The sequence below is a fragment of the Cotesia glomerata genome, unplaced genomic scaffold (genome assembly GCF_020080835.1).
Source record: "Cotesia glomerata isolate CgM1 unplaced genomic scaffold, MPM_Cglom_v2.3 scaffold_11, whole genome shotgun sequence".
In the NCBI taxonomy this organism is placed as follows: domain Eukaryota; kingdom Metazoa; phylum Arthropoda; class Insecta; order Hymenoptera; family Braconidae; genus Cotesia; species Cotesia glomerata.
The window spans coordinates 536,273-547,044 of record NW_025401443.1 but is presented as its reverse complement, the minus strand read 5'-3'; the positions used below and the strand labels follow the sequence as shown (position 1 = coordinate 547,044).

The following is a 10,772-nucleotide window of genomic DNA, read 5'->3' as shown; positions in this document are numbered from 1 at the left end:
CTGAAGTTTATGAGAAAAGTAAATCGGCTTCCCAATTTTAAAACATAGTAACTGCAAAATTTTATAAAAAAACTCAATACCTTGAAAAAGAGTTTTGATAGGTACAAAAATAAAAATTGAGGGGAATCAAAATTAAAAAATTTTCAAAACCATCCGATTTGGCGTGGAATACTCCACCTATATTTTATACAAAGAAATCAAGATATGCAGTTAACATAAGTAATATTTACTATTAGTAAAAAAATATATTTAATAAAAATGAAAACTGAAGTTAGCTGACAGATGTGGGAACAATACTTTCAGAATATTATTACAAAAAGCTATTTTATAATATATAAAAAAAATTTAAATGAAATAAGTGCAATTTTAAGCGTCCAGGTATAGAATTAGCGGGAAGTTGCAGGGATGGCCTTCAGGGTCAACCGTTTTCCTAATTTTTTTTTGTCTTTCATAACTTTTTGTAATGATTTTCTCTTTTTTTTTTTGTAAAAAAAATTTTTTTTGCCTAACAGTCTAATGAACTTGTTACGATATTGAATGTGAAACTGTTTTTTTCGAAATATTACTAATCTTACGATTTGATTTTTTTTTTTTAGGCTAATAATTATTTACATTAATAAACAATAATACGCCCATTTCGCTTTACAAATTTTTTATGTGAGAGTCAAAGAGCCTACACGAAAAAAAAATTTGTTTATTCACTTTTTTCCACAAATTTATACAATATAACTAATTTTAGGTTGGTTGGAGAAAAAAAATGTGTGTGTGTGTGTGTGTGTGTGCAAAACACACGGTAGAAATGAAACTTCCGAAATGTTCCTGATTAAATATACTCATTGAAAAGTATTGAAAAAATAAACAGTCCCTTCATGTAAACTGTATATTTAAAATACATAAAAAAAGAATTAGAATTATTGAAAACACTTCAAATCTCATTATTTTCAATATCTTTCAATTAGTATTTTCAATCGAGGGTAGGCTACGAGAAATTGAGATAGATATAGAGTGTCAGGAGTATTAGGATAAATGTAAGGTTTATTATTTTTCACCGAGCCTAAAAATTATTTAATATTTTAATGGGCTTATTCAAGTTTACTAAGTTCTTCCCTGGACTGAGCTTCGATTAGTATAACTTGCATTGTTTTTTAACTTCCCGCTAAGAAAATTAAAAATTTTCAAAAATCGGGAAGTTATTGTTTCCACCCCGTTTTTCGAAAATCGAGTTTTCATCAGATCTCGACGTTTTGAGGTCCTAGGAAGCTTTCCTGACTACTTCCGCGATGATGTCACCGTGTCTGTATGTTCAAAATTACACAAAAATTATATTTTTCACGCCCAAAGCGTTTTTATACGCTTTTTTGACATCAGTCACACGATTTATTGTATTTGTTTCCATAATAACTAAGCATTTTCTTAAGCACCCTCCCCCCCCCTTCCCCTTCCTTACATGAAAAAAATTTTCCACGGATTTCATTCAATTTTTTAGTTGGACCTGGACTTTGATTTAATTTATCCCGGAAAAGACAATGATGCATACAAAAGATGGCCGAAATTAGAAAGCTTTTTATTTGATAAACTAAAATACTTAAGGGAGGGGTAAGGGTTTCAGCGTAAAAAAAAAACACTTTTTTTGTGATTTTTTATCTCAAATATTGAAAGAGCAATTTTATTCAAACCTTCTATATATTATTGAGCATAGTTTTGACTATGTTCTGTAAATTTTTCATGCAAAAATATTAAACCATTAGCCTGTGACAGAGCTTCCCCCAGGACGTCTTGAAAAAAAAACAATTTGCGGTGTTCACTGTAACTCGGCCGGAAATTATCTGAAAATGAAAAACCATAAAAATTTACTTGAATTATAAACAAATCTTCCCCCCAACGTTCTCTGATTATTTTTTTTTAATTTAAAAATTTTTGGCGGCCATCTAAAGTGTGAAACGTTATTTTCGACTAAAATTTCCGCCATTTTGTGGGTGGGAAACACCCTTAATGTTAAAAAAAAAATTTTTACTAAACGTAGGGGGGAGGTATTTTATATGAAGAAAATGTGTACAAAGTTTGAAATGAATCGGTCGAGTAGTTTTCAACACGCATGGCAGTGAACACGGACTTTGAAAAAGTAGTTTTGAGAAAAACGCGTTTAAAATTTATGAAGCAAAAAAGTGAAGAAAAAAAATTTTTTTTTAAACTTACACAGAATCATCAATTCCAGCTCCATACAGCACACATCCTTCAGCATTGTCGATGTCTTCAGCCTGTTTTTTTTCAAGTCTTCGTTTTATTCTGGCTTCTTTGCTCTGCTGCACAGCTTGGAACTCGGCCCTATCAATGCGATTGCTGTCCGTAGATGATGCATACTCTTGAGCGCTTGGGCCGACACTGACGTCCATGTCAGTGTAACGGAGTGGTTAGCCCTGTCCAATTGGTCACCCCTTTCCTCTTTGAAAAGGGCGCCACTGGGATTTTATACTCGGTGTCCCAGAAACCGGGGAGCATGAGAAGGAAAGATCAGGTCGTGAGAAGTTGAGAAAGACTGTAAAAGTAATGCTGAGAAACAATTATTAACAATTAACAATTCAATTATTTATTTAATATAAATAATTTAATTCTAACAAAATTTCTTAAAATATTGCCCTTAAAATTAACCTATCAATCACTAAATTCGAGAACCTCTCACCTACGCAGGCACTTGCCAAAACTTACAACTAAATATCATTAAATTCTTTTAAACATAAACCATTACGCATCTATCTTCTTAATTTCCTAATTCACTTTTAGACCATTACGCATCTATCTTCAATTTCTTAACTCAACATAGACCATTACGCATCTATCTTCAATTTCTAATTCAATCATAGACCATTACGCATCTATCCTTAATTTCCTAATTCAATCATAGACCATTACGCATTTAGATTCTTAATTTCTTAATTTAATCATAGACCATTACGCATCTAGATTCTTAATTTCTTAAACCCTCGTCCAACTGGCGGAATAACAAACAACATATTTTACCCAATAAAAACTTCTTAATTATTCAATTATCTGAACTAATTTCACATAAACAACCTCGTCTACCTGACGGAATACCATATAATACCATAATTACCTAACTTCCATATAAAATCGTCCACCGACGCTAACTTCATTCTATAGAGTTCTCTACTTTATTCATACATCTTAATTACCAATAAAACTGAATCTCACAACTTCGCATTTTCCAAAATTACCAAAATTACGCCTAACAATTACTTAACACAAAATTCCGACCTTCGATTTTAATTCTTAATCCTCCTTAAATAAATTCTAAGCGATATTTCTTAATTAAATTCTGTCTCGAAAATTCCTAACTAAAATTAATTTATTATAGCCAACAGGCCTATAATAAATTACTAATAAATTCTTTACCAATAAATTAACAATTTATCCATTAAATATAAAAGTTCAGCGACAAAACTAACTACTTGACCTTGACAATAAAAACTAAAGTACGAATTCTTTAAAATAAAAATGACCGCTTGAGAAATTAAATTCAATTATTTCAGCCTCTTAATTAAATCAATAATCAAATCTAGTCTACAATAATCGAAAATACCTGGAGACTCAATTATTGTTTTATTCAACGACGACTGATACTCCGATACAACTTGGCGGGCTTAGCTGCTTGGCGTCTTGTCGTCTTGAACCAGGGTGCGGCAGGGTTGTCCAATTCCAAAAATGCCCTGATAACTTCCTCTGCAGTTGCTCTTTATTCTCGACGTCCAAATTTGCACTCTATTGACTTAAACTGATCTCAACAAGGTCACTGATTCACAAGGACAAAAGGCCACTGGCTTCCAGAAGGGAAAAAGCCTCGATGTCCCTCCTGTCGGCTCTTTTATAACCCTCCAACTCCGGCTCTCGAACTTTCCTATTGTTATGCCCCGCTTTATTTTACGGGGACAGTAGTGGGGACTTTCGATTAGCACGCCCGGTGACAAGTCGAAACTACTTGTCAAAAATCGAAAGGTAAGGGAAAGCCCTGACCTACCGTGCGTTAATTAAGTGGTCGATAATGACCCCGGGAAGTTCGATTTTCCCTGTCACATCAGACAGAAAAGTTAGAAGAGCACCAGCACCTTCATTGAATGTGCATGCAGCTACATAAGATGCAAATTTAACAATTTGTCTGCTGCCAGATAATTTTTTCGGTGCAATTCTCCAAATCAGCTGGTTCAAACTTTCGTTGGCATTTTGAGTAAAACCTCCAAGACACCTTTCTAGAAGTTCGTCTTTACTCAAATCTTCATAAATCGGTTTGATCGCTTCTATGACATCTTGTGGAAGTGGAGTGTAGTCATGATTGAAATTTTCCACTCCTGTTGTGGCCAAAGCTTTTTGATACGAACACCACGATTTCTCACCGCTCATGCACTTATGGTGTTGAGGGTAATCGTCTGTTGACTGCTGGTGGTAGAACGTTGCCCAGACTGCATTTTTCATTCCTTCTAAAGAATCACAATTATGTCTGATTGCTGCTCCGTAGTATCGACTCAAATTATCAATGACTTTTCCAGTGAGCTTTCCTTTGCTACCGAGTAATTTACTTTGTCTTGTTTTACCAGCATTTTTTCCGGTTTTTACAACTTTATGTTCAACAGTTTTATTTACTAGATCACGTAGACGTTTACCCATTCTTTTTTGCACGTGACCTACACATTCTTTATTATGTATAATAAAATTTTCACCATAAGGTTTAGCTTTTACTAAATTGCCGTAAGTTTTACTATCTCCGTCTCCAATATAGTTGCTGATTTTCGCTCCGTATTTTTCTTCTGATCGGCGAAACAGTTCGATGACAGCATTTACTTCCATGTTACCTGATGGTCCGGTGTGATTTGCTTGGCATTCATCTTTTCCAACATGTTCTTCGTACCAATCTTGAAATTCATCAGTATTTAATTGATTTCTCCGTAATTTGCAAGCCTGGCAGTGCGAACTACTTACGAAAATATCGATAACTTTTCCAGACCAATATCCAATCAAGGAAGTGACGCCAAAGGAAGAGCTAAAGCCTTGCTTCTGCCACGTGCCGTCACCAGAAACGGTCAAAGTGTCTGACTCCGAATTCGCACGTGTTAGCTGTTTTTCTTCGTCTGCGGCGGAGACAAGAAATTTCTCAGCAGTCGTTTCGATGCTGCAGCAAATAGATTTCATGAGATCCAAATAAGATTGTTTTGATAGAAAACTACTTGCTATGTCCATGAGCCCGCAAAATTTATTGCAGCCTGCTAAACCCAAACCTAATGTACGCATTACAAAGGCAAAAGGAGTGTTGATTTCATAGCGATGACCAGTTTTCTCACTCGACGGTATAAAGCGTGGATCACAATTTGTACATTTGACTTGGATTTGGAAGCCAAGTCCTTCTTTTTTACAGCTCTTGAACTCGATTGAACCATCACACTGAGCACATTTTACTAAACTTGCAATGGTTGAAAACACAAGCAAAAAATCTATGATTCTAAAATGTTTTTCAACATCTTCCGGTACACTAGCACTCGTATTTAGTTTTATTTTCTTCGCCGAAGCACTTTTGGTGGTAACCTCATCTTTTATTTTTTTATTCGGGTTTGATCTTTTTTTTGATCGACACAAATAGGTCCTTCCACTTTGACAGTCTTCTCGCGAAATTTTACTTACTCTTGGCATTTTTGCTCAGGAAATTTTTTGAAAAAATAAAATTACAAGTGCACGGTCGAACGTCTAACCACTAACTGAAGCTCGTTTCTTTTTTTAAAATAATGTAGTGTATAGTAAACATACAAATATAAAATATATCTATATGGTTTTAGTTACCTGGCTTTACTAAATAAAATATTTCTAAAACTGGATATGGGATCAGGACAATAGCAATGAATAACCTGTATACCTGCTCGACAGCTGCACTGCAACCCAACCGCCCGTAGCTGTTAGAGTTAGAGCGTTAAAAGCCCCGAGACTAATTAAACAATAACTTCAAGAATATTGCTTAGATCGGATTAAAATTTTGAGGACATATTCTTGAAATGTTAAACAATAAGATAAAACAAAAAAAAATCGATTTTTCGAAAGTGAAAACCCTACCCCGCCCTTAAGCGAAGATTCCGAAGTTTATAATGATGGTATGTATTGTTCTTTATATTTCACAATAAAATAGAGATGAAATGTATGTGGAACCAATTTGTTCGTAATGTGATTGGTCAAATAAGTCATAAACTACTTGATTCTAGGAAAATGTTCTTTTAAATATCTAATTCTTATTAGTCGATACCTAGTTTTCATAACTTAGAATATTTACTCTTTAATCAAGAATTTTATTATTTTGTATCAAGATAATTGATAGCAGGGGTAAGAGATATAACCGACTCGTTTAAAGAGTGCCTTCACTTTTAAATCGAATACAATTTGTTTATTTTATTAAAAATAAAAAATTATTTTTTATATACAAAAAATAATTGTAAAATTTTAAGTTTATATCCAGATCTTTTATTTATATTGACAAAATCAATTTATATTAAATCCAATTCAATACACTCTGTACATAATGTATTGTTAATAATCCTTATTCAAACCATCGACTATTTTTTAAACTCAGAAATAATTTGTCGGATTTCTCTACTCTAACGTTAATTTTCAATGAATAATCCTCAATAAATAATGAAATTGATAAGTAATATTTTTGTGCAAAATGTTCCTCATTTTAAAAATATTATTTATACTATCCTAAATGAAAAATTTCTTGAAACTTGATTATTTATTCAGTGATTCATTTACAGATGAAAAAACAACTTTTGTTCTGACGAATTTAACAAGTTTGTTCACTCCAGTGAATAAAGTAAAACAAACAAAAGCATCAAAATCATTCAAACCTTCAGGGAAGGAAATAAAAACTGCTCTTTTATTCCATGTAAAAGTAAGCATTCCAGATTATTTACACACTATTAATAGGTATTATAGAAATCTAATTATTTCATTTTCCTTATGTGGGAAGTTTTAAAGAATTTTGCTATTTCCTGATTCATTGAAATGATGATAGCGTTTACAGTTCTGATCTGATCTTCATAAAACTCAACGTAGTTATTGTTTCGATAATTTTGGTTAAATTCGAAAACGATTAAAATCAATAATTCAGAAACTACAACAAACAAAAATTGTCGAACTTCTTACGTTGAGTAAATTTTGTTGTGCCACTTAATGGAGCAAGCCCCACTTTTGTAATTTTTAACCGTTTTTTTCTCATTTTTTCTTATTGCTCGGAATTTTTTTCTTTTTTTGTTTTATTGTTTTTTATTCTCGTCATTATTGTTCTGAAGTTATTGTTTTTATTTGATCTAGATGTCTTTTTTGGCTTAACGACGTTCCTAGTTATGCCATGATATTCTCCATGGACAGCTGACCCTTTTTCAGTTTTCTTAATTACACTTTAATTTATCGTTGCGTCAGATATAATTTCTTTTAGGGTCGTGCAGGTTATTGGGCGTGATGTGAGGATTAAATCTTATCATATATCCGTGAGCACTATAAATTTGTTTTGGATTCGTATTTTACTTTAGAGTTCCTGCTATCTTGATATAGACAACTGGATTGTCTTTATTCACTTTTTTCTTCTTAGCTGAGAGATCATGTTCATTGACAAGAGTAGATAATTAATGGATACTTTAATTCTGATGTTTTACTTATTGTGAGTTTTTTAATTACTTACAAACCTATAGTGATCAGACATCATACTCAGTCAAACACTGAGGAATATGCTTAGTCACTTCTATTAACAAAAGTAACTTCTCTTTGTTCATCTTCATGAACTATTCCGTTTGCGACAACTATTCGTAAATTTTCATAAAGGATCATATCTAAGGATAACGATAAGACTTTACATGTTGATGATCTTGTTTTGGAAAATTTCGTGATTTTGTGCAACTCTTTGACAATCACAGTAAATTTATCTAGAAATTTTCTAATACTAGCATTGCAATTGGCCATGACTAGAACTATTAAATCCTCACTCATAACTTCAGAAATTTCTTTCGTTAGATTCGGTATTATTTTTTCATTTCCACGTTGTTTAACTCTTAAGCGCTTGGCCTTAATAGTATACTGTGTGACTAGAGATGAAACTAAACGATTTCAGACCAGAGTGAAGTTGCCTGCCTGAGCGAAGCGAGGGCTGGCTTCACTCGGTCTGAAATCGTGTTTCATCCCGCGTCACACATTATATTTTTCATATAAGTTGCATTAAAAATGCTAGTTTCAATGTCCGGAGCCATCCAGAACTAGATATAGTTTCAAACGAATAGCGCAAATACCATTTTATTATAAAACTTATTAAGAAAATTAAAAACTACATTTCAAGAAAGTAATGGTTTATTTTTTATTAAACATTATTCGTAAATTAAATAGTTTTCTTTAGTCATTCTTATTTATGCTTAGTGACGAATTGATACGTTTAAATAATGCTGTGAAGCGGGAAAGAATAGGAGTTACGGTAATTATTACGTAAAGCGTTCCACATTCACGTAACAAGATAATTGGTAGGAAAGGATTGAGAAAGGAATGTGGAGAGGATCTGAATGTGAATTTATAGAATATGCAAGAAAAAATTATTAGATAGCTCGGACTGGGATTCGAACCCAGATAATATGTCAGTACAGTTAACGGTTAAAATGACAATCATATAAAATAAACAAACGATTGATAGGATTGAAAATAAAGCTGCAACTTCATCTCGCGGGCAAAAAATCATCATTTTCTGCCTGCCAGGAAGAAATGATTGATTCCTGCCCGGCAACAGTCGCATTGGTCTGGAATTGTCTAGTTTCGGCTGGCTCAACAGGCATTGAAACTCATATTTTCAATGCAGGTTACATAAAAATGGTATATTCTTACTACGCCGGTCGAGAGTACGTGGTTTCGGCTGCGATTTCACGGCAGAAAGTCTAACTTTTGTGCTGCACTGGGATTACTCGTGCGCCATCTATACCAGCAGGCCGAAAGAAAATAGTAGCGTGATGAAAGAATTTTTTCGTCCCAGGCGGACATATGGGGGTTTTTATGTGCAGACGATACTCAATCTGTAAATAATACGCGTACGCGCCAGTATCTACTGGGCTGTATAGAACTTTATACAGTCGAGGACAATGTCACGCATGCGTTACCAATCTCTATACAGCCGAATAGCTTACATTTCAACTGTCATTTTAATTAAAAAGCGCACTGTTCAGTGAACAGGCCCAGCCACGATAAAGTCGCCCCTGGGGGACTCCCAATTTCACGAGCCGCACCTGTCTACCGCTAGTTCCTGCAAAAACTAACCGCCTATGAAAGCTTAGCTTGACTGATCACGCCATGTCTCGGTGGTGTGATTGGCTGAGCGCTCCGCTGACATGCGCAATCAGCCTTCTTCCCCAAGCCGACGAGGAAGACGACGCATTATTATTATCTTTCGCTTCCACGCTTTCACTGCATCAAGTCACCATTAATATTTATTTACTTTCGCTTTTTGTTAATAAACCGCATTTCGCTTTTTTAATAATTTAATTTGCTTAAATTAATTGTTATTACTCCGCTTTAGTTTGTTACAGATAAATTGTGTTATTTGTGGAATTAATTCTCCGCTTTTCTAGTGTCGGCAGTGTGCTCAACCACGTGTGAACCGGCTTCACTTTCTTAATTATGCACTGCTTTATTTATCCGCTTTTATTTAAACCATCCGCTAACATATCAAATAAATATTAAGTGTAATTTGTGTAAATAAATTTATAGTGTTCATTTTAATCAATATTTCCGCTTTTTAATTGAGATATCCAGACCAAAACCTGATCCTCCGCTGTCCCGCATTTTCAGCATTTTACATTTGGTCCCTCGAGCCGGATCAGGCTGGCTCTATCACAATTAATTTAAATTAATTATACCACTATAAATTGTGTTGTGAGAGTGAAGATTATTACCGCTAGGAAGGGTCGAGTGTCAGGGGCATCGCGGAGCACATCGGGTGCTGCTCTTGGTAGTCATACGTACACCAGTACGCTGAACTTTTTGCTTTATTTGACTGAAAACTCGACTTCGGGCCTAGATTAACCCCGCAATGCAGTTCGAAGCAGCTATTGCTATGCAAAAACAGTACCTGAATGCATTGTACACCATGGTAGACCGCTTAACTGACGAGGAGCTCAACACACTGTCGCTGACTGCTATTGACTCAGTAGCAACACAAAGCTCCAGGCTTTGGCAAGATATCACTGCCCTGAATTCGCTTATTTTTGAGACGTACCCGGAAGTACTCGAGCACGAGTACCACACCGAGAATCGTTATACTGATGCACACGCCACTTACGCAATTTTGGAGACTCGCATAGCAACCCGCAAGGACGCCATATAGCAGGAGATTGAAGCCAAGGAAGCTGCTCAGACTCAACATCTGGCTATGCATAGCACCGCATTCATGGGAGGTTCTACAGGTACTGGGCTCCCAAAGATCAAGCTTCAGAGCTTCTCTGAAGACTTCAAACGCTGGGGATCCTTCAGTCAGCTATTCCCTGATATTGTCATCGACAATGCACTTCTGAAGAACAGCCTTATCTTAAAAGAAGAAGATGCATTATCTTAAGACCTTCACCAAGGATGAGGCACATCAGCTCATTGGCAATATGTCATCTACTGACGAGTTATTTGAGCCCGCCTGGAACCTATTGAAGAGCCGCTATTCAAATCCTCACCGCGTCGTTTCATCGTATCTTGAAGATCTGTTGGTC

The 10,772-nt window shown here is 34.9% G+C and overlaps 2 protein-coding genes across 2 annotated transcripts; both read right to left on the bottom strand.

Moving 5' to 3' along the window:
• Positions 1 to 1,736: 1,736 nt before the first annotated feature.
• LOC123273586 lies at positions 1,737 to 5,694 on the bottom strand. The gene is made up of 3 exons (XM_044741026.1): positions 4,990 to 5,694; positions 4,863 to 4,922; positions 1,737 to 1,826 (listed from the first exon to the last, which is right to left on the bottom strand). Exons 1-3 carry the CDS (start codon positions 5,692 to 5,694, stop codon positions 1,737 to 1,739), a joined length of 855 nt encoding a protein of 284 aa, XP_044596961.1.
• Positions 2,272 to 4,701, bottom strand: LOC123273605. The gene is made up of 2 exons (XM_044741045.1): positions 4,145 to 4,701; positions 2,272 to 2,398 (listed from the first exon to the last, which is right to left on the bottom strand). The coding sequence occupies exons 1-2, from the start codon at positions 4,675 to 4,677 to the stop codon at positions 2,395 to 2,397; spliced, it is 537 nt and encodes a 178-aa protein (XP_044596980.1). The 5' UTR covers positions 4,678 to 4,701; the 3' UTR covers positions 2,272 to 2,394.
• Positions 5,695 to 10,772: the final 5,078 nt, after the last annotated feature.

Bases quoted from the DNA above. Each gene is read 5' to 3' on its own strand.
- LOC123273586 (XM_044741026.1), bottom strand. From the start codon at position 5,694: ATGCCAAGAGTAAGTAAAATTTCGCGAGAAGACTGTCAAAGTGGAAGG. The intron at 4,923-4,989 runs GTAAGTAGTTCG...ATGAATTTCAAG, and splicing joins GAAAAGTTATCGATATTTTC to ATTGGTACGAAGAACATGTT. The intron at 1,827-4,862 runs GTAACATGGAAG...TTTCATTTTCAG, and splicing joins AAATCACACCGGACCATCAG to ATAATTTCCGGCCGAGTTAC.
- LOC123273605 (XM_044741045.1), bottom strand. From the start codon at position 4,677: ATGGGTAAACGTCTACGTGATCTAGTAAATAAAACTGTTGAACATAAA.